The 27,795-nt window shown below is 52.9% G+C and overlaps 1 protein-coding gene across 1 annotated transcript in view; it reads left to right on the top strand.

Annotated features, from left to right (window-relative positions):
* LOC139365185 (protein kinase C, alpha, b) overlaps positions 1-27,795 on the top strand; it is a 230,042-nt gene that overhangs the window by 145,756 nt on the left and 56,491 nt on the right. The window contains exons 4-5 of the mRNA XM_071102638.1: positions 10,201-10,312; positions 27,409-27,537. Of these exons, the coding sequence (XP_070958739.1) occupies positions 10,201-10,312; positions 27,409-27,537 (241 nt within the window). The remainder of the gene's footprint in view (positions 1-10,200; positions 10,313-27,408; positions 27,538-27,795) is intronic.

The following is a 27,795-nucleotide window of genomic DNA, read 5'->3' as shown; positions in this document are numbered from 1 at the left end:
ATCTATTTAAAGTGCTTATAGCAGAATTGCAGCCAGGAATGTCACAGGGCATTAAATACTGTCTGAGTGCTGCTTTATGGTGACCCCTAACTTCTGGTTTAATAGCCAGCAACAATCTAGAACTTTTCAATAGCCAATGTTGTATCCTCTCACGTGCACAGAATGTGGTTTGTTTCTAGTGATTCCTCACAGCTCTCCTCTCACAACGTACAGCAGCAGGAATACTCCAGTTTAAGTATCAGATACAAGGGGCTCAGCTCTTTGTTAGATCACTGTACTGTAGTAACTGCAGCTGGTCACACACTGTGTGTCTCTTTTCCATGCATAACGCAAACACACATAAATAGACATGCACACACACTCAATTAAAATGTTCCATATGAATTAATACACCCTTATTAATGTCATGACCAGACTAATGAGTCCCGTTGTTTGATGATGAAAGCAGAGTGTTGATGAAAGGACTGTTGTCGTGTTCAGAGGGTTAGTGTGAAAGGAGAGAGCAGTATGAGCTTTGAATATGCCTGTGTGAGGTAGTTAGCCACAGTAGAAAGAGGATTAGGCCAGCTCACCTCTCTGTTTATAATAAGAGTAATTTGGATGCCTTGGTTTGATGTGGTAGTGTGTGTGTGTGTGTGTGTATGTGTGTGTGTGTGTGTGTGTGTGTGTGTGTGTGTGTGTGTGTGTGTGTGTGTGTGTGTGTGTGTGTGTGTGTGTGTGTGTGTGTGTGTGTGTGTGTGTGTGTGTGTGTGTGTGTGTGTGTGTGTGTGGGTGGGTGGGTGGGTGGGTGTGTGTGCAAGCTCTAACAGTCTTACTGCAGAATCAGACATTCAAACCCTCGTCCATAAACATCACATTTTTGGCATTCATTTTGAATGGTTAAGTTATGGGTTAAGGTTTGGTATAGGGTTAAAACTAAAACAATTCTAACTAGTGCCTAGCACTGGGATTGAACTGCTTACCTGGACGGACTAATTTCACAGTGGATCATGAACGACCTGGCTGGCATGTGTGTGTGGTATTACATTTATGTAGCACAACATTTCTGGCTCTAATTAACATGCTAAGGGGGAGGAACTACCCCCCCCCCCCCCTCCCTCCCTCCCTCCCTCTCTCTCTCTATCCCTCTCGCTCAGTTTCTCCTTCCTCTCCCTCTCTCTATCCCTCTCGCTCAGTTTCTCCTCCCTCTCCCTGTCTTTCTCCCTCTCGCTCAGTTTCTCCTTCCTCTCCTTCTCTCTCTCCCTCTCGCTCAGTTTCTCCTTCGTCTCTCTCTCCCTCTCGCTCAGTTTCTCCTTCCTCTCTCTCTCCCTCTCGCTCAGTTTCTCCTTCCTCTCGCTCTCCCTCTCGCTCAGTTTCTCCTTCGTCTCTCTCTCCCTCTCGCTCAGTTTCTCCTTCCTCTCTCTCTCCATCTCGCTCAGTTTCTCCTTCCTCTCCTTCTCTCTCTCCCTCTCGCTCAGTTTCTCCTTCCTCTCCTTCTCTCTCTCCCTCTCGCTCAGTTTCACCTTCCTCTCCTTCTCTCTCTCCCTCTCGCTCAGTTTCTCCTTCCTCTCCTTTTCTCTCTCCCTCTCGCTCAGTTTCTCCTTCCTCTCCTTCTCTCTCTCCCTCTCGCTCAGTTTCTCCTTCCTCTCCCTCTCTCTCTCCCTCTCGCTCAGTTTCTCCTCCCTCTCTCTCTCCCTCTCGCTCAGTTTCTCCTTCCTCTCCCCCTCTCTCTCCCTCTCGCTCAGTTTCTCCTTCCTCTCCCTCTCTCTATCCCTCTCACTCAGTTTCTCCTTCCTCTCCCTCTCTCGATCCCTCTCGCTCAGTTTCTCCTTCCTCTCCCTCTCTCTCAGTTTCTCCTTCCTCTCCTTCTCTCTCTCCCTCTCGCTCACTTTCTCCTTCCTCTCCCTCTCTCTATCCCTCTCGCTCAGTTTCTCCTTCCTCTCCCTCTCTCTCTCCCTCTCGCTCAGTTTCTCCTTCCTCTCCTTCTCCTTCTCTCTCTCCCTCTCGCTCAGTTTCTCCTTCCTCTCCTTCTCTCTCTCCCTCTCGCTCAGTTTCTCCTTCCTCTTTCTCTCCCTCTCGCTCAGTTTCTCCTTCCTCTCTCTCTCCCTCTCGCTCAGTTTCTCCTTCCTCTCGCTCTCCCTCTCACTCAGTTTCTCCTTCCTCTCTCTCTCCCTCTCGCTCAGTTTCTCCTTCCTCTCTCTCTCCCTCTCGCTCAGTTTCTCCTTCCTCTCTCTCTCCCTCTCGCTCAGTTTCTCCTTCCTCTCTCTATCCCTCTCACTCAGTTTCTCCTTCCTCTCTCTATCCCTCTCGCTTAGTTTCTCCTTCCTCTCTCTCTCCCTCTCGCTCAGTTTCTCCTTCCTCTCTCTCTCCCTCTCGCTCAGTTTCTCCTTCCTCTCTCTCTCCCTCTCGCTCAGTTTCTCCTTCCTCTCCTTCTCTCTCTCCCTCTCGCTCAGTTTCTCCTTCCTCTCCTTCTCTCTCTCCCTCTCGCTCAGTTTCTCCTTCCTCGCCCTCTCTCTATCCCTCTCGCTCAGTTTCTCCTTCCTCTCCTTCTCTCTCTCTCAGTCCCCCCTCTCTTTCTCTCTCTCCTCCCCCTATCCTTTATCTCTCTCCTCCCCCTATCTCCATGTAACCTTCAGAGTGGATCTGGACATTGTGTACAGTGTGAGTCATTGCTCATGAAGTCCAATTGTATTGGCAGGGTCATCCGATGTCCATCCCTGGGGTTTGAGAGTGTACTGAGAATCTTAGACGCTGTCTCCCTGACCCTCTGTAAACCCCCAGACACACACACACACACACACACACACACACACACACACACACACACACACACACACCGTCCGCACACACTAAGTACTGGGAGGCAAAGTGACCCACTCTGGGGTGCACTGGGTTGATGTGTGACCTCAGGGTTCTACAGGGCTCTATACACACTTATGTACAAATGGTCAATAGTAGCACCTTCAACATTGTATGAAACAAGTAAAACATGGTACTGTATGTCTGTTTTAATAACATAAAACCATTATTTATCCTCTATCTTTCTCCTCCATCCTTCTTTCTTACTTCACATCTCTCTTTCTTTCTCTTTAAGTCAATCTCCTGCTGAATTATCTCTGACAGCCATCACCATGGCAACTACACTTGTCAACTTTGTGCTATTCCCACAGCCAGACACACAAACACATACAGTTATATATGAGGTGTTTTTTGGGCATTTCTTAGTTACATTATGTTGCAGATGATGCATTCAACAGATTATAATCTAGAACACCACGTTACAAGTAGGGAGAATTTACTGTTGCGTTGTTACATTCAAACTGAACTCTGGATGCATCTATACAGTGGTTGTGTTCCCTTCCTTTAGCATTAAATCCCATTGATGTATAAAGTATTACGGAGCACCACACTGTAGTGATCAGCCCCAGGACATTGGACAACGGGCCTCAGTGCCTTAGAATAGGTTATTTATCCACTGCCAGAACCCCACTGCTTGGGCCTGCTGGTGAAATAGACCAAAATAGACAGAGCACAGTACAGCCAAACCTCCCATGGGGTGTTTCCTCTCTGGCTACCAGACTAGCCTCAGGTCAGGAGCAGAGAAACATGGTCATCACAATATATACTGATCAGATTGGTGGGCTTTTTGGTGGTGCAATGGCTAGGGCCAGGAGTTGTATTTACTGTATGACACACACACACACACACACACACACACACACACACACACACACACACACACACACACACACACACACACACACACACACACACACACACACACACACACACACACATACGACCACCTTTCATCTCAGAGATCAGAACACCACACTAAGGAGAACTGTCTGATTATCAGTTTCCCCGTTGGTGATCAAATGGAATCCAAATCGAATTTGATTTGTCACATGCTTGTGTAGACTAAGAATGAAATGCTTACTTATGGGCCCTTTCCCCAATGCAGAGAGAAAAATAGAAACATAATAGAAGAAGAACCCATGGAATAAATACACAATGAGTAATGATAGCTTGGCTATATACTGTACATGGGATACCAGTACTGAGTTGATGTGCAGGGGTATGAGGTTATTGAGGTAGATATGTATGTATAACTACATATAAAGTGACTAGGCAACAGGATAGATAATAATAAGTAGCGGCAGCGTATGTGATGAGTCAAAAGAGTTAGTGCAAAAAGGGTGAATGCAGACAGCCTGGGTAGCTATTTGGTTAAATATTTAGCAGACTTATGGCTTGGGGGTACACTCTTAGAAAAAACACTTGTTGTCCTCGCACCACACTGCCAGATCACTGACCTCCTTTCTATAGGCTGCCCCATCGTCGTCGGTGGTCAGGCCTACCACCGCAAACTCATTGATGGTGTTGGAGTCGTGCGCGGCCACACAGTTGTGGGTGAATAGGGAGAACAGGAGGGGACTAAGCATGCACCCCCGAGGGGCCCTCATGTTGATGGTCAGCGTGGCGGATGTGTTGTTGCCTACCCTCATCGACTCATCGTCAAACACACACACATACACTCCACTCTCCTCTCTCCTCTCTCCTCTCTCCACTCTCCTCTCTCCTCTCTCCACTCTCCACTCTCCTCTCTCCTCTCTCCTCTCTCCTCTCTCCTCTCTCCACTCTCCTCTCTCCTCTCTCCACTCTCTTCTCTCCTCTCTCCACTCTCCTCTCTCCACTCTCCTCTCTTCTTCTGCATGATCTGGCCCTTACGCTCGGAGGAGTACATCATTACATCATCATCGCGCCTCGATGACACCAGCTTCCTCCTGGCACCCTGTAACACAGTAACATTCTCTGATTTGATCTGCATGGAGTGGCTGGCTGGGCCAAACCATGAGCTGAAACCCAATAATGTGTAACAGATTGATGTTTGGTAAAGGATCTCAATGATCACATCACTGGGTGGCATCAAGATTATCACTCTGTCTCTGCTGAAGTGTTGGAGTTTCAACCTGTTATGGAGTACACATTGTCATACTGCATTTGTCTTGGATCAGGCAGGGTGTTTGGGAGCCCAGTATTCGGTTCTCTAGTCAGCACATTCCCTCCCCATTTACTATATTAAAAAAGCTATAAGAATGTGCAATTGTTCACACTACCAGTATCAACTTATTTTTCAAAGAGCACCTCTTGTCTGACATCTATTACTAAACAAGCGTTTCTTTCTTTGTCTCAGTGTACCATATTGATCTGTACTGATTGCACTTGCCTTGGTCTGGGCTGAATGTAAAGTAAACTTCAGACTGTATCACACCACCTGAGTGCATGTTCTATACACCATTGTAACTCGATGAGTGGGTATCATTTCTACATCCTATAAAACCTCTACTCAGGAAAACCTTAGTTTAGCCTAGTCATGAACAACTACACATGCTGTCTAAAGCCCATAGTCAATCTATTCATGAGTGCTGCTGTTTAAAACAACAATTATTAACGCTGTGCATCGCTAACCAGATGCTGGATAGCAGCATACCACCCTCCATTCCACGGCTGGCTTGCCTCTGAAGCTAAGCAGGGGTGGTCCTGGATGGGACACCAGATGCTGCTAGAAGTGGTGGAGGGCCAGTAGGAGGCACTGTTTCCTCTGGTCCCCCAAAAACTATATTCCAGGGTAGTGGTTGGGGACATTGCCCTGTGTAGGGTCACGTCTTTCGGATGGGACGTTAAACGTGTGCCCTGACTCCCTGTGTTCAATAAAGATCCCATAACACTTATCGTAAGAGTAAGGGCATTAAGCCCGGCGTTTTGACTAAAATCCCAATCTGGCTCTCATACCATCATAGCCACCTAATCAATCCCAGTTTCCAATTGGCTCATACATCCCTCCTCCTCTCCTCTGTAACTATTCCCCAGGCCGTTGCTGTAAATGAGAATGTGTTCTCAGTACCTGGTAAAATATTGTTTCAATAAAAAAAGGTCACTCTCCCACTGGGCTCTGGCAATCACCACCACACACACACTCAATCAATCAATCAATCAATCATTAATTCAATCAATCAATCAATCATTCATTCAATCAATCAATCAATCAATCAATCAAATGTAGTTTATAAAGCCCTTTATACATCAGGAATTGTCACAAATTGTTATACAGATACCCAGCATAAAACCTTTTCTCCTTTTGTCTTAGCTGGTGCTAAGGTTTTAGTTGAAGTGTTATACATGCATCTGTGCTTTTCTGGGTCTGTGCCCTACTCACAGCTCTAGGACTACAGAGTACACACACACACACACACACACACACACACACACACACACACACACACACACACACAAACACATGCACACACTCACACGTTCTCTCTCACTCTGACACACACACACACACATACACACACACACAGAGACTCACATATGCACAGGGAACACATGCACAGAGAGAAAGAGAGCTGCCTCCAGGGCTCTGACAGTCGAGGAGATGATCCCTTTACACACTTCCTCTCCCAGTCTCTTTCTGGAATGTCATGCTGCATCTCTCCTCACAGCTACCGCTTCTCCGCATGGCCAAGCTCTGCCATTTTACCCCTGGCTGCATATGAGAGAGAGAGAGAGAGAGAGAGAGAGAGAGAGAGAGAGAGAGAGAGAGAGAGAGAGAGAGAGAGAGAGAGAGAGAGAGAGAGAGAGAGAGAGAGAGAGATGGTGGTGGAGGTTAGAGAAAAGTGTGTGAGAGAGAAAGAGAGAGAAAAAGAGAGAGAGAGATAGAGACAGAGAGAGAGAGAGAGAGAGAGAGAGAGAGAGAGAGATGCGTTGAAGGAAAAAGGCATGGTGAGAAGTCGAAATATATATAGAAAAGACTGATGCTCTATATACAGTACAGACTGATGCTCTATATACAGTACAGACTGATGCTCTATATATAATACAGACTGATGCTCTATATACAGTACAGACTGATGCTCTATATACAGTACAGACTGATGCTCTAAATACAATACACACTGATGCTCTATATACAGTACAGACTGATGCTCTATATACAGTACAGACTGATGCTCTATATACAGTACAGACTGATGCTCTATATACAATACACACTGATGCTCTATATACAATACACACTGATGCTCTATATACAGAAAAAAATCCAGAAAATCACATTGTAGGATTTTTAATGAATTTATTTGCAAATGATGGTGGAAAATAAGTATTTGGTCAATATCAAAAGTTTATCTCAATACTTTGTTATATACCCTTTGTTGGCAATGACAGAGGTCAAACGTTTTCTGTAAGTCTTCACAAGGTTTTCACACACTGTTGCTGGTATTTTGGCCTATTCCTCCATGCAGATCTCCTCTAGAGCAGTGATGTTTTGGGGCTGTTGCTGGGCAACACGGACTTTCAACTCCCTCCAAAGATTTTCTATGGGGTTGAGATCTGGAGACTGGCTAGGCCACTCCAGGACCTTGAAATGCTTCTTACGAAGGCACTCCTTCGTTGCCCGGGCGTTGTGTTTGGGATCATTGTCATGCTGAAAGACCTAGCCACGTTTCATCTTCAATGCCCTTGCTGATGGAAGGAGGTTTTCACTCAAAATCTCACGATACATGGCCCCAATCATTCTTTCCTTTACACGGATCAGTCGTCCTGGTCCCTTTGCAGAAAAACAGCCCCAAAGCATGATGTTTCCACCCCCATGCTTCACAGTAGGTTTTTTTTTTTTAATTTTTTTTTTTTTAAATTTTTTATTTTTTTTTTTATTTATCCATTATTTTACCAGGTAAGTTGACTGAGAACACGTTCTCATTTGCAGCAACGACCTGGGGAATAGTTACAGGGGAGAGGAGGGGGATGAATGAGCCAATTGTAAACTGGGGATTATTAGGTGACCGTGATGGTTTGAGGGCCAGATTGGGAATTTAGCCAGGACACCGGGGTTAACACCCCTACTCTTACGATAAGTGCCATGGGATCTTTAATGACCTCAGAGAGGTATGGTGTTCTTTGGATGCAACTCAGCATTCTTTGTCCTCCAAACACGACGAGTTGAGTTTTTACCAAAAAGTTATATTTTGGTTTCATCTGACCATATGACATTCTCCCAATCTTCTTCTGGATCATCCAAATGCTCTCTAGCAAACTTCAGACGGGCCTGGACATGTACTGGCTTAAGCAGGGGGACATGTCTGGCACTGCAGGATTTGAGTCCCTGGCGGCGTAGTGTGTTACTGATGGTAGGCTTTGTTACTTTGGTCCCAGCTCTCTGCAGGTCATTCACTAGGTCCCCCCGTGTGGTTCTGGGATTTTTGCTCACCGTTCTTGTGATCATTTTGACCCCACGGGGTGAGATCTTGCGTGGAGTCCCAGATCGAGGGAGATTATCAGTGGTCTTGTATGTCTTCCATTTCCTAATAATTGCTCCCACAGTTGATTTCTTCAAACCAAGCTGCTTACCTATTACAGATTCAGTCTTCCCAGCCTGTTGCAGGTCTACAATTTTGTTTCTGGTGTCCTTTGACAGCTCTTTGGTCTTGGCCATAGTGGAGTTTGGAGTGTGACTGTATGAGATTGTGGACAGGTGTCTTTTATACTGATAACAAGTTCAAACATGTGCCATTAATACAGGTAACGAGTGGAGGACAGAGGAGACTCTTAAAGACGAAGTTATAGGTCTGTGAGAGCCAGAAATCTTGCTTGTTCGTAGGTGACCAAATACTTATTTTCCACCATAATTTGCAAATAAATTAATAAAAAATCATACAATGTGATTTTCTGGATTTTTTTTCTCATTTTGTCTGTCATAGTTGAAGTGTACCTATCATGACAATTACAGGCCTCTCTCATCTTTTTAAGTGGGAGAACTTGCACAATTGGTGGCTGACTAAATACTTTTTTGCCCCACTGTACAATACAGACTGATGCTCTATATACAGTACAGACTGATGCTCTATATACAGTACAGACTGATGCTCTAAATACAGTACAGACTGATGCTCTATTTACAATACAGATTGATGCTCTAAATACAGTACAGACTGATGCTCTATTTACAATACAGATTGATGCTCTATATACAGTACAGACTGATGCTCTATATACAATACAGACTGATGCTCTATATACAATACAGACTTATGCTCTATATACAGTACACTCTAAATCAGTCTCACCCTTCACCTAGCTGTGTTCCTTTGTATGTCAGCTTTCTAACATTGATGGAACGTTGGCTCATTAGCTCAGCCTAACCCAGTGATGCTACCAGATGTTTTGTCCAAGATAAACAGCTGGTGGATTAGAAAGTGATTCCTCTCAGTATAGAATGAGACACCATGGGGTCACAAGTCAAGAAGCTATAGCTTCTTACGTACTCACACACGGGATATAATGTAGTGTAAACCATGTTTTCAAGATTAACCTAATTTTGGTTGTGTGATACAGTTTTCATTCGAATGTGTGATTTTTCAAGTGATAAGAAAAACTGAATGTAATGCAAATTTGAAGCGGATTCATCAGAATAACAGACAGTACGGATAGACATCCTCTTTCCAACCCTTGAGACACTATCTTACAGTACAACCCCTCTTCACCTCTCTCTATTTACTGTACTAAATATCTGTACTAAATATCACTCACAACACACACACACACATTTTTCCCACATCCACATCAAAGTCTTCCTCATCATTATGGACAGTTCCACAATACAACAAATCAAAGCATCTGCCTGGCTCCACAGAGCTCCCACAGCTCTCTCTCCATCCCACATTTATTCCATCAGATGTTGGAGAGATGGAGCGACAGGCTGTTGAATTATGCGATTGGAGGCATACCATCTTAATCGAGCCGGTAGTCAAAGCGTATGTGTTGGTAGAGCTGGGTACTGTTCATTAGGCACAAAATAGAGAAACATTTGTGAAACAGGAAGGTGCTACCTGATTTGTTTAATAAGAAACACTTGTTTTCCTTTTCCTTTGCAAAATGCTTTGCTACAGTGTGTCCTAATGAACTTGTCCCGAAGTGCACTGACATTTGATGAAATAGAGAAGGGGTGAATGAGTAGAATGGATCAATAACTCCCTCATCTGAAATGGCTTTGTGGAGTGGAAATGTTCTTCGCAGCAGTGTTCTATCTTGATTGATCACTGTGATTGATTCCGGTGTTTTTTTATTTACGGCATTTTATGTCATATGCTGCTGTTCATCTTGAAAGCTTCAGTTGACAAAACAATGAAATCATTTCTATCTTTGTGTGTGTGTTTCCAGGACCCCAGAAGCAAGCACAAGTTTAAGATCCACTCGTACGGCAGTCCCACGTTCTGCGACCACTGTGGCTCCCTCCTCTATGGACTCATCCACCAGGGGATGAAATGCGACAGTGAGTCAATCTCTAATGACACATTTACTCAGCTGAACCATAAGATTGAGATGACTTTATTGATCAAATGCACACAAGGTCCAACTTAAATGTGACTTTTAACCCCACCCCTCTGAAAGACACACATACAGAGGTTTTGTAGAGGAGCAGGGGGCTGTCACTATGGGAGGCCAGGAGCTGCTGTGGTGCTTTGCTCAAGGGCACAAGGGCAGGCATTGGCATCTAGGAAATGATACAAGCAACACTCCAATTGCCAATTACTTCCCAACAGTTTTCCAGTCAGACCCGAGTTTCAAAATGGCAACCCTCTAGTTGCTGGCTCGCCTCTAACCGCTAGGCTGCCTGCCGCCCCAGAGAGTTACAGTGCTTATCTAGGATCAGTGTTGTCTTTTAAATCATTATCAGTAAGTTTAAATGGACAGGGGGGGACCTGATCCTAGATTAGCACTTCTATGCTGACAAGTTTTATGAATATCGGCCCTGGGCCCCCTAGAAAGGCTGCACAGCCTACACCCAGGCCAGGGAATCACAGGCTGCTTCCTGATTCTCCACACTGTTCCTGAAGAGTGTACTTGCCCACTCCCCATCATGAAAACTCCCTCCAGAATGACTTCCACCAATCCAATGCTTTTGATGGGAGGTGTGGAGAATCAGTATGCAGCCACAGATCCTACACCCTTTTCATACTGTGCAATGTGACACACATTTATACTGGGGGGAAATCATAGACGTGTGTGTGTGTGTGTGTGTGTGTGTGTGTGTGTGTGTGTGTGTGTGTGTGTGTGTGTGTGTGTGTGTGTGTGTGTGTGTGTGCGTGTGCGTGTGCGTGCGTGAATTGATTGACCACTGGTTTTCTACTAGAGGATGGGAATAGATGGGAATAGCTTTACTTTTCATAAGGATGTGTAATTCAGGGTAATACAGTATTCTCTATTCTGTAACTGTCTCCAGTTAGCCCACTCTGTCCCTTCTAATGCCTCATTCCTTCCACCTACACTCTGTTTCCCTCTGCTCTAATTCTCTCTCTCCCTATCTTTCCAAATGCCCCACTTCCCTCGTCAACTCTTTCTCTCCCTTGCTTTCTTCCTTTTCTCTCCTCTCTCTCCCACACTACCTCTCAACTGACTCCCACCCCCTCACTACCTCTCAACCCACTCCCATCCCCTCACTACCTCCCAACCCACTCCCACCCCCTCACCACCTCTCAACCCACTCCCATCCCCTCACTACCTCTCAGCCCACTCCCATCCCCTCACTACCTCTCAACCCACTCCCACCCCCTCACCCCCTTACTACCTCTCAACCCACTCCCACTCCCATCCCCTCACTCCCTCTCAACCCACTCCCATCCCCTCACTACCTCTCAACCCACTCCCATCCCCTCACTACCTCTCAACCCACTCCCACTCCCATCCCCTCACTACCTCTCAACCCACTCCCATCCCCTCACTACCTCTCAACCCACTCCCATCCCCTCACTACCTCTCAACCCACTCCCACTCCCATCCCATCACAACCTCTCAACCCACTCCCATCCCCTCACTACCTCTCAACCCACTCCCATCCCCTCACTACCTCTCAACCCACTCCCATCCCCTCACTACCTCTCAACCCACTCCCACTCCCATCCCCTCACTACCTCTCAACCCACTCCCATCCCCTCACAACCTCTCAACCCACTCCCATCTCACTACCTCTCAACCCACTCCCATCCCCTCACTACCTCTCAACCCACTCCCATCCCCTCACTACCTCTCAACCCACTCCCATCCCCTCACTACCTCTCATCCCACTCCCATCCCCTCACTACCTCTCAGCTCACTCCCACCCCCTCACTACCTCTCAACCCACTCCCATCCCCTCACTACCTCTCAACTCACTCCCATCCCCTCCCTACCTCTCAACCCACTCCCACTCCCATCCCCTCACTACCTCTCAACCCACTCCCATCCCCTCACTACCTCTCAACCCACTCCCACTCCCATCCCCTCACTACCTCTCAACCCACTCCATTCCCCTCACAACCTCTCAACCCACTCCCATCCCCTCACTACCTCTCAACTCACTCCCATCCCCTCGCTACCTCTCAACCCACTCCCACTCCCATCCCCTCACTACCTCTCAACCCACTCCCATCCCCTCACTACCTCTCAACCCACTCCCATCCCCTCACTACCTCTCAACCCACTCCCATCCCCTCACTACCTCTCAACCCACTCCCATCCCCTCCCTACCTCTCAACCCACTCCCATCCCCTCCCTACCTCTCAACCCACTCCCATCCCCCCACTACCTCTCATCCCACTCCCATCCCCTCACTACCTCTCAACCCACTCCCATCCCCTCACTACCTCTCAACCCACTCCCATCCCCTCACTACCTCTCAACCCACTCCCATCCCCTCACAACCTCTCAACCCACTCCCATCCCCTCACTACCTCTCAACCCACTCCCACTCCCATCCCCTCACTACCTCTCAACTGACTCCCATCCCCTCCCTACCTCTCAACCCACTCCCACTCCCATCCCCTCACTACCTCTCAACCCACTCCCATCCCCTCACTACCTCTCAACCCACTCCCACTCCCATCCCCTCACTACCTCTCAACCCACTCCCATCCCCTCACAACCTCTCAACCCACTCCCATCCCCTCACTACCTCTCAACTCACTCCCATCCCCTCCCTACCTCTCAACCCACTCCCAATCCCATCCCCTCACTACCTCTCAACCCACTCCCATCCCCTCACTACCTCTCAACCCACTCCCACTCCCATCCCCTCACTACCTCTCAACTCACTCCCATCCCCTCGCTACCTCTCAACCCACTCCCACTGCCATCCCCTCACTACCTCTCAACCCACTCCCATCCCCTCACTACCTCTCAACCCACTCCTATCCCCTCACTACCTCTCAACCCACTCCCATCCCCTCACTATCTCTCAACCCACTCCCATCCCCTCCCTACCTCTCAACCCACTCCCATCCCCTCCCTACCTCTCAACCCACTCCCATCCCCCCACTACCTCTCATCCCACTCCCATCCCCTCACTACCTCTCAACCCACTCCCATCCCCTCCCTACCTCTCAACCCACTCCCATCCCCTCCCTACCTCTCAACCCACTCCCATCCCCCCACTACCTCTCATCCCACTCCCATCCCCTCACTACCTCTTAACCCACTCCCATCCCCTCACTACCTCTCAACCCACTCCCATCCCCTCACTACCTCTCAACCCACTCCCATCCCCTCACAACCTCTCAACCCACTCCCATCCCCTCACTACCTCTCAACCCACTCCCACTCCCATCCCCTCACTACCTCTCAACTGACTCCCATCCCCTCCCTACCTCTCAACCCACTCCCACTCCCATCCCCTCACTACCTCTCAACCCACTCCCATCCCCTCACTACCTCTCAACCCACTCCCACTCCCATCCCCTCACTACCTCTCAACCCACTCCCATCCCCTCACTACCTCTCAACCCACTCCGATCCCCTCACTACCTCTGATCCCACTCCCATCCCCTCACTACCTCTCATCCCACTCCCATCCCCTCACAACCTCTCAACCCACTCCCATCCCCTCACTACCTCTCAACCCACTCCCATCCCCTCACTACCTCTCAACCCACTCCCATCCCCTCACTACCTCTCAACCCACTCCCATCCCCTCACTACCTCTCAACCCACTCCCATCCCCTCACTACCTCTCAACCCACTCCCATCCCCTCCCTACCTCTCAACTCACTCCCACCCCCTCATTACCTCTCAACCCACTCCCACCCCCTCACTACCTCTCAACCCACTCCCATCCCCTCACCCCCTCACTACCTCTCAACCCACTCCCACCCCCTCACCCCCACACTACTTCTTAACCCACTACCTCTCAACCCACTCCCATCCCCTCACTACCTCTCAACCCACTCCCATCCCCTCACTACCTCTCAACCCACTCCCATCCCCTCACTACCTCTCAACCCACTCCCATCCCCTCACTACCTCTCAACCCACTCCCATCCCCTCACTACCTCTCAACCCACTCCCACTCCCATCCCCTCACTACCTCTCAACCCACTCCCACTCCCATCCCCTCACTACCTCTCATCCCACTCCCATCCCCTCACTACCTCTCAACCCACTCCCATCCCCTCACAACCTCTCAACCCACTCCCATCCCCTCACTACCTCTCAACTCACTCCCATCGCCTCCCTACCTCTCAACCCACTCCCACTCCCATCCCCTCACTACCTCTCAACCCACTCCCATCCCCTCACTACCTCTCAACCCACTCCCATCCCCTCACTACCTCTCAACCCACTCCGATCCCCTCACTACCTCTCATCCCACTCCCATCCCCTCACTACCTCTCAACCCACTCCCATCCCCTCACAACCTCTCAACCCACTCCCATCTCACTACCTCTCAACCCACTCCCATCCCCTCACAACCTCTCAACCCACTCCCATCCCCTCACTACCTCTCAACTCACTCCCATCCCCTCCCTACCTCTCAACCCACTCCCACTCCCATCCCCTCACTACCTCTCAACCCACTCCCATCCCCTCCCTACCTCTCAACCCACTCCCATCCCCCCACTACCTCTCATCCCACTCCCATCCCCTCACTACCTCTCAACCCACTCCCATCCCCTCACTACCTCTCAACCCACTCCCATCCACTCCCTACCTCTCAACCCGCTCCCATCCCCTCACAACCTCTCAACCCACTCCCATCCCCTCACTACCTCTCAACCCACTCCAACTCCCATCCCCTCACTACCTCTCAACTGACTCCCATCCCCTCCCTACCTCTCAACCCACTCCCACTCCCATCCCCTCACTACCTCTCAACCCACTCCCATCCCCTCACTACCTCTCAACCCACTCCCACTCCCATCCCCTCACTACCTCTCAACCCACTCCCATCCCCTCACAACCTCTCAACCCACTCCCATCCCCTCACTACCTCTCAACTCACTCCCATCCCCTCCCTACCTCTCAACCCACTCCCACTCCCATCCCCTCACTACCTCTCAACCCACTCCCATCCCCTCACTACCTCTCAACCCACTCCCATCCCCTCACTACCTCTCAACCCACTCCGATCCCCTCACTACCTCTCACCTCACTCCCATCCCCTCACTACCTCTCATCCCACTCCCATCCCCTCACTACCTCTCAACCCACTCCCATCCCCTCACTACCTCTCAACCCACTCCCATCCCCTCCCTACCTCTCAACCCACTCCCATCCCCTCACAACCTCTCAACCCACTCCCATCCCCTCACTACCTCTCAACCCACTCCCACTCCCATCCCCTCACAACCTCTCAACCCACTCCCATCCCCTCACTACCTCTCAACCCACTCCCATCCCCTCACTACCTCTCAACCCACTCCCATCCCCTCACTACCTCTCAACCCACTCCCATCCCCTCACTACCTCTCAACCCACTCCCATCCCCTCACTACCTCTCAACCCACTCCCATCCCCTCCCTACCTCTCAACTCACTCCCACCCCCTCACTACCTCTCAACCCACTCCCACCCCCTCACTACCTCTCAACCCACTCCCACCCCCTCACCCCCTCACTACCTCTCAACCCACTCCCACCCCCTCACCCCCTCACTACCTCTCAACTCACTCCCACCCCCTCACTACCTCTCAACCCACTCCCACCCCCTCACCCCCTCACTACCTCTCAACTCACTCCCACCCTCACACTACCTCTCAACTCACTCCCACCCCCTCACTACCTCTCAACACACTCCCATCCCCTCACCCCCACACTACTTCTCAACCCACTACCTCTCAACTCACTCCCACCCCCTCACTACCTCTCAACCCACTCCCACCCCCTCACTACCTCTCAACCCACTCCCACCCCCTCACCCCCTCACTACCTCTCAACTCACTCCCACCCCCTAACTACCTCTCAACTCACTCCCATCCCCTCACTACCTCTCAACCCACTCCCACCCCCTCACCCCCTCACTACCTCTCAACTCACTCCCACCCCCTCACTACCTCTCAACCCACTCCCATCCCCTCACTACCTCTCAACCCACTCCCACTCCCATCCCCTCACAACCTCTCAACCCACTCCCATCCCCTCACTACCTCTCAACCCACTCCCATCCCCTCACTACCTCTCAACTCACTCCCATCCCCTCACTACCTCTCAACCCACTCCCACCCCCACACTACCTCTCAACCCACTCCCACCCCCTCACCCCCTCACTACCTCTCAACTCACTCCCATCCCCTCACTACCCCTCAACCCACTCCCATCCCCTCCCTACCTCTCAACCTACTCCCATCCCCTCACTACCTCTCAACTCACTCCCACTACCTCTCAACCCACTCCCATCCCCTCACTACCTCTCAACTCACTCCCACCCCCTCACCCCCTCACTACCTCTCAACCCACTCCCATCCCCTCACTACCTCTCAACCCACTCCCATCCCCTCACTACCTCTCAACCCACTCCCATCCCCTCACTACCTCTCAACTCACTCCCACCCCCTCACTACCTCTCAACCCACTCCCACCCCCTCACTACCTCTCAACTCACTCCCACCCCCTCACTACCTCTCAACCGACTCCCATCCCCTCACTACCTCTCAACCCACTCCCATCCCCTCACCCCCTCACTACCTCTCAACTCACTCCCACTCCCTCACTACCTCTCAACCCACTCCCATCCCCTCACTACCTCTCAACCCACTCCCACTCCCATCCCCTCACAACCTCTCAACCCACTCCCATCCCCTCACTACCTCTCAACCCACTCCCATCCCCTCACTACCTCTCAACTCACTCCCATCCCCTCACTACCTCTCAACCTACTCCCACCCCCTCACTACCTCTCAACTCACTCCCACCCCCTCACCCCCTCACTACCTCTCAACTCACTCCCATCCCCTCACTACCTCTCAACCCACTCCCATCCCCTCCCTACCTCTCAACTCACTCCCATCCCCTCACTACCTCTCAACTCACTCCCATCCCCTCACTACCTCTCAACCCACTCCCATCCCCTCCCTACCTCTCAACTCACTCCCACTACCTCTCAACCCACTCCCATCCCCTCACTACCTCTCAACTCACTCCCACCCCCTCACCCCCTCACTACCTCTCAACTCACTCCCATCCCCTCACTACCTCTCAACCCACTCCCATCCCCTCCCTACCTCTCAACTCACTCCCATCCCCTCACTACCTCTCAACTCACTCCCATCCCTTCACTACCTCTCAACCCACTCCCATCCCCTCCCTACCTCTCAACCCACTCCCATCCCCTCACTACCTCTCAACCCACTCCCATCCCCTCCCTACCTCTCAACCCACTCCCATCCCCTCACTACCTCTCAACTCACTCCCACCCCCTCACCCCCTCACTACCTCTCAACCCACTCCCATCCCCTCCCTACCTCTCAACCCACTCCCATCCCCTCACTACCTCTCAACCCACTCCCATCCCCTCACTACCTCTCAACCCACTCCCATCCCCTCACTACCTCTCAACCCACTCCCATCCCCTCACTACCTCTCAACTCACTCCCACCCCCTCACCCCCTCACTACCTCTCAACCCATTCCCATCCCCTCACTACCTCTCAACCCTCTCCCATCCCCTCACTACCTCTCAACCCACTCCCATCCCCTCACTACCTCTCAACTCACTCCCACCCCCTCACTACCTCTCAACCCAATCCCACCCCCTCACTACCTCTCAACTCACTCCCACCCCCTCACTACCTCTCAACCCACTCCCATCCCCTCACTACCTCTCAACCCACTCCCATCCCCTCACTACCTCTCAACTCACTCCCACCCCCTCACTACCTCTCAACCCAATCCCACCCCCTCACTACCTCTCAACTCACTCCCACCCCCTCACTACCTCTCAACCCACTCCCATCCCCTCACTACCTCTCAACCCACTCCCATCCCCTCACCCCCTCACTACCTCTCAACACACTCCCACCCCCTCACTACCTCTCAACCCACTCCCATCCCCTCACTACCTCTCAACTCACTCCTATCCCCTCACTACCTCTCAACCCACTCCCATCCCCTCACTACCTCTCAACCCACTCCCACTCCCATCCCCTCACAACCTCTCAACCCACTCCCATCCCCTCACTACCTCTCAACCCACTCCCATCCCCTCACTACCTCTCAACTCACTCCCATCCCCTCACTACCTCTCAACCTACTCCCACCCCCTCACTACCTCTCAACTCACTCCCACCCCCTCACCCCCTCACTACCTCTCAACTCACTCCCATCCCCTCACTACCTCTCAACCCACTCCCATCCCCTCCCTACCTCTCAACCCACTCCCATCCCCTCACTACCTCTCAACTCACTCCCACTACCTCTCAACCCACTCCCATCCCCTCACTACCTCTCAACTCACTCCCACCCCCTCACCCCCTCACTACCTCTCAACTCACTCCCATCCCCTCACTACCTCTCAACCCACTCCCATCCCCTCACTACCTCTCAACTCACTCCCATCCCCTCACTACCTCTCAACTCACTCCCATCCCCTCACTACCTCTCAACCCACTCCCATCCCCTCCCTACCTCTCAACCCACTCCCATCCCCTCACTACCTCTCAACCCACTCCCATCCCCTCCCTACCTCTCAACCCACTCCCATCCCCTCACTACCTCTCAACTCACTCCCACCCCCTCACCCCCTCACTACCTCTCAACTCACTCCCATCACCTCACTACCTCTCAACCCACTCCCATCCCCTCCCTACCTCTCAACCCACTCCCATCCCCTCACTACCTCTCAACCCACTCCCATCCCCTCACTACCTCTCAACCCACTCCCATCCCCTCACTACCTCTCAACCCACTCCCATCCCCTCACTACCTCTCAACTCACTCCCTTTCCTTCCCTACCTCTCAACTCACTCCCACCCCCTCACTACCTCTCAACTCACTCCCATCCCCTCACTACCTCTCAACCCACTCCCATCCCCTCACTACCTCTCAACCCACTCCCATCCCCTCACTACCTCTCAACTCACTCCCACCCCCTCACTACCTCTCAACCCACTCCCATCCCCTCACTACCTCTCAACCCACTCCCATCCCCTCCCCTACCTCTCAACCCACTCCCATCCCCTCAATACCTCTCAACTCACTCCCACCCCCTCACTACCTCTCAACCCACTCCCTCACCCCCTCACCCCCTCACTACCTCTCAACCCACTCCCTCACCCCCTCACCCCCTCACTACCTCTCAACCCACTCCCACCCCCTCACCCCCTCACTACCTCTCAACTCACTCCCATCCCCTCACTACCTCTCAACCCACTCCCACCCCCTCACCCCCTCACTACCTCTCAACTCACTCCCACCCCCTCACTACCTCTCAACCCACTCCCACCCCCTCACTACCTCTCAACTCACTCCCACCCCCACACTACCTCTCAACCCACTCCCATCCCCTCACTACCTCTCAACCCACTCCCATCCCCTCACTACCTCTCAACCCACTCCCATCCCCTCACTACCTCTCAACTCACTCCCATCCCCTCCCTACCTCTCAACTCACTCCCACCCCCTCACTACCTCTCAACTCACTCCCATCCCCTCACTACCTCTCAACCCACTCCCATCCCCTCACTACCTCTCAACCCACTCCCATCCCCTCACTACCTCTCAACTCACTCCCACCCCCTCACTACCTCTCAACCCACTCCCATCCCCTCACTACCTCTCAACCCACTCCCATCCCCTCCCCTACCTCTCAACCCAATCCCATCCCCTCACTACCTCTCAACTCACTCCCACCCCCTCACTACCTCTCAACCCACTCCCTCACCCCCTCACCCCCTCACTACCTCTCAACCCACTCCCTCAACCCCTCACCCCCTCACTACCTCTCAACCCACTCCCACCCCCTCACCCCCTCACTACCTCTCAACTCACTCCCATCCCCTCACTACCTCTCAACCCACTCCCACCCCCTCACCCCCTCACTACCTCTCAACTCACTCCCACCCCCTCACTACCTCTCAACCCACTCCCACCCCCTCACTACCTCTCAACTCACTCCCACCCCCACACTACCTCTCAACTCACTCCCATCCCCTCACTACCTCTCAACCCACTCCCACCCCCTCACTACCTCTCAACTCACTCCCATCCCCTCACTACCTCTCAACCCACTCCCACCCCCTCACCCCCTCACTACCTCTCAACTCACTCCCACCCCCTCACTACATCTCAACTCACTCCCATCCCCTCACTACCTCTCAACCCACTCCCATCCCCTCACTACCTCTCAACTCACTCCCACCCCCACACTACCTCTCAACTCACTCCCACCCCCACACTACCTCTCAACTCACTCCCACCCCCTCACCCCCTCACTACCTCTCAACCCACTCCCACCCCCTCACCCCCTCACTACCTCTCAACTCACTCCCATCCCCTCACTACCTCTCAACCCACTCCCATCCCCTCACTACCTCTCAACTCACTCCCACCCCCACACTACCTCTCAACTCACTCCCACCCCCACACTACCTCTCAACTCACTCCCACCCCCTCACCCCCTCACTACCTCTCAACCCACTCCCACCCCCTCACCCCCTCACTACCTCTCAACTCACTCCCATCCCCTCACTACCTCTCAACTCACTCCCACCCTCTCACTACCTCTCAACCCACTCCACCCCCTCACCCCCTCACTACCTCTCAACCCACTCCCATCCCCTCCCTACCTCTCAACCCACTCCCATGCCCTTACTACCTCTCAACCCACTCCCATCCCCTCACTACCTCTCAACCCACTCCCATCCCCTCCCTACCTCTCAACCCACTCCTATCCCCTCACTACCTATCAACCCACTCCCATCCCCTCCCTACCTCTCAACCCACTCCCATCCCCTCCCCTACCTCTCAACCCACTCCCACTCCCATCCCCTCACTACCTCTCAACCCACTCCCATCCCCTCACTACCTCTCAACCCACTCCCATCCCCTCACTACCTCTCAACCCACTCCCATCCCCTCACTACCTCTCAACCCACTCCCATCCCCTCCCTACCTCTCAACCCACTCCCACTCCCATCCCCTCCCCTACCTCTCAACCCACTCCCATCCCCTCCCTACCTCTCAACCCACTCCCATCCCCTCACTACCTCTCAACCCACTCCTATCCCCTCACTACCTCTCAACCCACTCCCATCCCCTCCCTACCTCTCAACCCACTCCCACTCCCATCCCCTCCCCTACCTCTCAACCCACTCCCATCCCCTCACTACCTCTCAACCCACTCCCATCCCCTCCCTACCTCTCAACCCACTCCCACTCCCATCCCCTCCCCTACCTCTCAACCCACTCCCATCCCCTCACTACCTCTCAACCCACTCCCATCCCCTTACTACCTCTCAACCCACTCCTATCCCCTCACTACTTCTCAACCCACTCCCATCCCCCCCCTACCTCTCAACTCACTCCCACTCCCATCCCCTCCCCTACCTCTCAACCCACTCCCATCCCCTCACTACCTCTCAACCCACTCCTATCCCCTCACTACCTCTCAACCCACTCCCATCCCCTCCCTACCTCTCAACCCACTCCCACTCCCATCCCCTCCCCTACCTCTCAACCCACTCCCATCCCCTCACTACCTCTCAACCCACTCCTATCCCCTCACTACCTCTCAACCCACTCCCATCCCCTCCCTACCTCTCAACCCACTCCCACTCCCATCCCCTCCCCTACCTCTCAACCCACTCCCATCCCCTCACTACCTCTCAACTCACTCCCATCCCCTCACTACCTCTCAACCCACTCCCATCCCCTCACTACCTCTCAACCCACTCCCCTCCCCTCACTACCTCTCAACTCACTCCCACCCCCTCACTACCTCTCAACCCACTCCCATCCCCTCACTACCTCTCAACCCACTCCCATCCCCTCCCCTACCTCTCAACCCACTCCCATCCCCTCACTACCTCTCAACTCACTCCCACCCCCTCACTACCTCTCAACCCACTCCCTCACCCCCTCACCCCCTCACTACCTCTCAACCCACTCCCTCACCCCCTCACCCCCTCACTACCTCTCAACCCACTCCCACCCCCTCACCCCCTCACTACCTCTCAACTCACTCCCATCCCCTCACTACCTCTCAACCCACTCCCACCCCCTCACCCCCTCACTACCTCTCAACTCACTCCCACCCCCTCACTACCTCTCAACCCACTCCCACCCCCTCACTACCTCTCAACTCACTCCCACCCCCACACTACCTCTCAACTCACTCCCATCCCCTCACTACCTCTCAACCCACTCCCACCCCCTCACTACCTCTCAACTCACTCCCATCCCCTCACTACCTCTCAACCCACTCCCACCCCCTCACCCCCACACTACCTCTCAACTCACTCCCACCCCCTCACTACATCTCAACTCACTCCCATCCCCTCACTACCTCTCAACCCACTCCCATCCCCTCACTACCTCTCAACTCACTCCCACCCCCACACTACCTCTCAACTCACTCCCACCCCCACACTACCTCTCAACTCACTCCCACCCCCTCACCCCCTCACTACCTCTCAACCCACTCCCACCCCCTCACCCCCTCACTACCTCTCAACTCACTCCCATCCCCTCACTACCTCTCAACTCACTCCCACCCTCTCACTACCTCTCAACCCACTCCACCCCCTCACCCCCTCACTACCTCTCAACCCACTCCCATCCCCTCCCTACCTCTCAACCCACTCCCATGCCCTTACTACCTCTCAACCCACTCCCATCCCCTCACTACCTCTCAACCCACTCCCATCCCCTCCCTACCTCTCAACCCACTCCTATCCCCTCACTACCTATCAACCCACTCCCATCCCCTCCCTACCTCTCAACCCACTCCCATCCCCTCCCCTACCTCTCAACCCACTCCCACTCCCATCCCCTCACTACCTCTCAACCCACTCCCATCCCCTCACTACCTCTCAACCCACTCCCATCCCCTCACTACCTCTCAACCCACTCCCATCCCCTCACTACCTCTCAACCCACTCCCATCCCCTCCCTACCTCTCAACCCACTCCCACTCCCATCCCCTCCCCTACCTCTCAACCCACTCCCATCCCCTCCCTACCTCTCAACCCACTCCCATCCCCTCACTACCTCTCAACCCACTCCTATCCCCTCACTACCTCTCAACCCACTCCCATCCCCTCCCTACCTCTCAACCCACTCCCACTCCCATCCCCTCCCCTACCTCTCAACCCACTCCCATCCCCTCACTACCTCTCAACCCACTCCCATCCCCTCCCTACCTCTCAACCCACTCCCACTCCCATCCCCTCCCCTACCTCTCAACCCACTCCCATCCCCTCACTACCTCTCAACCCACTCCCATCCCCTTACTACCTCTCAACCCACTCCTATCCCCTCACTACTTCTCAACCCACTCCCATCCCCCCCCTACCTCTCAACTCACTCCCACTCCCATCCCCTCCCCTACCTCTCAACCCACTCCCATCCCCTCACTACCTCTCAACCCACTCCTATCCCCTCACTACCTCTCAACCCACTCCCATCCCCTCCCTACCTCTCAACCCACTCCCACTCCCATCCCCTCCCCTACCTCTCAACCCACTCCCATCCCCTCACTACCTCTCAACCCACTCCTATCCCCTCACTACCTCTCAACCCACTCCCATCCCCTCCCTACCTCTCAACCCACTCCCACTCCCATCCCCTCCCCTACCTCTCAACCCACTCCCATCCCCTCACTACCTCTCAACTCACTCCCATCCCCTCACTACCTCTCAACCCACTCCCATCCCCTCACTACCTCTCAACCCACTCCCCTCCCCTCACTACCTCTCAACTCACTCCCACCCCCTCACTACCTCTCAACCCACTCCCATCCCCTCACTACCTCTCAACCCACTCCCATCCCCTCCCCTACCTCTCAACCCACTCCCATCCCCTCACTACCTCTCAACTCACTCCCACCCCCTCACTACCTCTCAACCCACTCCCTCACCCCCTCACCCCCTCACTACCTCTCAACCCACTCCCTCACCCCCTCACCCCCTCACTACCTCTCAACCCACTCCCACCCCCTCACCCCCTCACTACCTCTCAACTCACTCCCATCCCCTCACTACCTCTCAACCCACTCCCACCCCCTCACCCCCTCACTACCTCTCAACTCACTCCCACCCCCTCACTACCTCTCAACCCACTCCCACCCCCTCACTACCTCTCAACTCACTCCCACCCCCACACTACCTCTCAACTCACTCCCATCCCCTCACTACCTCTCAACCCACTCCCACCCCCTCACTACCTCTCAACTCACTCCCATCCCCTCACTACCTCTCAACCCACTCCCACCCCCTCACCCCCACACTACCTCTCAACTCACTCCCACCCCCTCACTACATCTCAACTCACTCCCATCCCCTCACTACCTCTCAACCCACTCCCATCCCCTCACTACCTCTCAACTCACTCCCACCCCCACACTACCTCTCAACTCACTCCCACCCCCACACTACCTCTCAACTCACTCCCACCCCCTCACCCCCTCACTACCTCTCAACCCACTCCCACCCCCTCACCCCCTCACTACCTCTCAACTCACTCCCATCCCCTCACTACCTCTCAACCCACTCCCATCCCCTCACTACCTCTCAACTCACTCCCACCCCCACACTACCTCTCAACTCACTCCCACCCCCTCACCCCCTCACTACCTCTCAACCCACTCCCACCCCCTCACCCCCTCACTACCTCTCAACTCACTCCCATCCCCTCACTACCTCTCAACTCACTCCCACCCTCTCACTACCTCTCAACCCACTCCACCCCCTCACCCCCTCACTACCTCTCAACCCACTCCCATCCCCTCCCTACCTCTCAACCCACTCCCATGCCCTTACTACCTCTCAACCCACTCCCATCCCCTCACTACCTCTCAACCCACTCCCATCCCCTCCCTACCTCTCAACCCACTCCTATCCCCTCACTACCTATCAACCCACTCCCATCCCCTCCCTACCTCTCAACCCACTCCCATCCCCTCCCCTACCTCTCAACCCACTCCCACTCCCATCCCCTCACTACCTCTCAACCCACTCCCATCCCCTCACTACCTCTCAACCCACTCCCATCCCCTCACTACCTCTCAACCCACTCCCATCCCCTCACTACCTCTCAACCCACTCCCATCCCCTCCCTACCTCTCAACCCACTCCCACTCCCATCCCCTCCCCTACCTCTCAACCCACTCCCATCCCCTCCCTACCTCTCAACCCACTCCCATCCCCTCACTACCTCTCAACCCACTCCTATCCCCTCACTACCTCTCAACCCACTCCCATCCCCTCCCTACCTCTCAACCCACTCCCACTCCCATCCCCTCCCCTACCTCTCAACCCACTCCCATCCCCTCACTACCTCTCAACCCACTCCCATCCCCTCCCTACCTCTCAACCCACTCCCACTCCCATCCCCTCCCCTACCTCTCAACCCACTCCCATCCCCTCACTACCTCTCAACCCACTCCCATCCCCTTACTACCTCTCAACCCACTCCTATCCCCTCACTACTTCTCAACCCACTCCCATCCCCCCCCTACCTCTCAACCCACTCCCACTCCCATCCCCTCCCCTACCTCTCAACCCACTCCCATCCTCTCACTACCTCTCAACCCACTCCTATCCCCTCACTACCTCTCAACCCACTCCCATCCCCTCCCTACCTCTCAACCCACTCCCACTCCCATCCCCTCCCCTACCTCTCAACCCACTCCCATCCCCTCACTACCTCTCAACCCACTCCTATCCCCTCACTACCTCTCAACCCACTCCCATCCCCTCCCTACCTCTCAACCCACTCCCACTCCCATCCCCTCCCCTACCTCTCAACCCACTCCCATCCCCTCACTACCTCTCAACCCACTCCCATCCCCTCACTACCTCTCAACCCACTCCCATCCCCTCACTACCTCTCAACCCACTCCCCTCCCCACACATTTTCTACTCTCTCCATATCGCTCCCTATCTCTCCAAATGTCCCCACCTCCCTCTTCAACTCTTCTTTCTTTCTTTCTTTCTTCTCTCTCTTATCTATCTTTCCCATACTCTCTCAACTCACTCCTGTTCCCTCCCCACACTCGTTATTCTCTCTCCATCTCTCCCTGTCCACATCTATCACTCTCCCTTCCTACCTCTCTAGCTTTCCCATCTATCACCCTTCCTTCCTCCTTCCCTCCCTCTCCATCCATCCATCTCTAGTGTCTCTGGTGGCAGAATTATAACAGATTGATATAAATTGATGTGGGGAGGCCTGAGGCCTGATGCCAACAAATTAGTTATTACATCCCAGCCTCCCGATCTGGCTGCCACTGGGGCTCTCCTGTCCTCCCACCTATAAAAAGAGAGGAGGAGGAAGAGGGGGAGGTGGAGGTGGAAAGAGGAAGGAAAGGGATAAATAGTGGCGAGGGGAAAAGGAGAAGGACGGTAATGGGTGAGGGAGAGAAAGAGAAGAATTGGGGATGAATAGGTTGAGGTAGAGTGGGCGGAGATAGATGAGTGTAGAGTAGGGACGAGGGTGAACGATAGGAATGATGGTGGGGCTGGATAGATGTGGGGAGAGAGGTATGGTGAGGGTGTATGAAGATAAAGAAATCGGGGATAGGGAAGGGGGGTGAGGAAAGTAGGAGGGAGGCCTGCAGCCTCCTCTCCCTCTGGTCCCTCTCCTGTTTGTCTTCATTAGCTTCATTAGCCGCTAATAAAAACACTCAATGTGTTGTCCTCTAACACGCTTAGGGATTAAGAGGGAGAGAGAGAGAGAGAGAGAGAGACAGAGAGAGAGAGAGAGAGAGAGAGAGAGAGAGAGAGAGAGAGAGGCCCTGTCCAATACCTGGCTGGTCTATTGTAGAAATGGCAAATAAACACTGTTGTTAGGTATTGCACAGCAGAACTTGCAGAGTGTGTGTTCACCATGACCAGTTAGCTGAACTTTACCATATTATAACCAGGTCCTAAACCTGATATAAACTCAATGTGTTTGTGTGTGTTTGTCCAGCCTGCGACATGAACGTACACAATCAGTGTGTGATGAACGTGCCAAGCCTGTGTGGGACAGACCACACGGAGCGCAGAGGACGCATCTTCCTCAAGATCGACGTCAGCGGAGACAGGCTACACGTCACAGGTGAGTCACACGTTACAAGGGAGAGACATGACTAAATGAAACATGCTAGCTATCTGTAAGTGACATGACAGACTACACTACATGTTAGCTACATGTGAGTAGTGAGTGACATGACACAGACTACATGCTACATGCTAGCTACAATACATTTGACTGACATGACACAAACTACATGCTACATGCTAGCTACGATACATTTGACTGTTATGTCACAGACTACATGCTACATGCTAGCTACGATACATTTGACTGTCATGA

The sequence above is a fragment of the Oncorhynchus clarkii genome, chromosome 13 (assembly GCF_045791955.1).
Source record: "Oncorhynchus clarkii lewisi isolate Uvic-CL-2024 chromosome 13, UVic_Ocla_1.0, whole genome shotgun sequence".
NCBI classification, from domain to species: Eukaryota; Metazoa; Chordata; class Actinopteri; order Salmoniformes; family Salmonidae; genus Oncorhynchus; species Oncorhynchus clarkii.
Note: the sequence above shows the minus strand (reverse complement) of the source record. Positions and strands in the feature narration are given on the sequence as shown.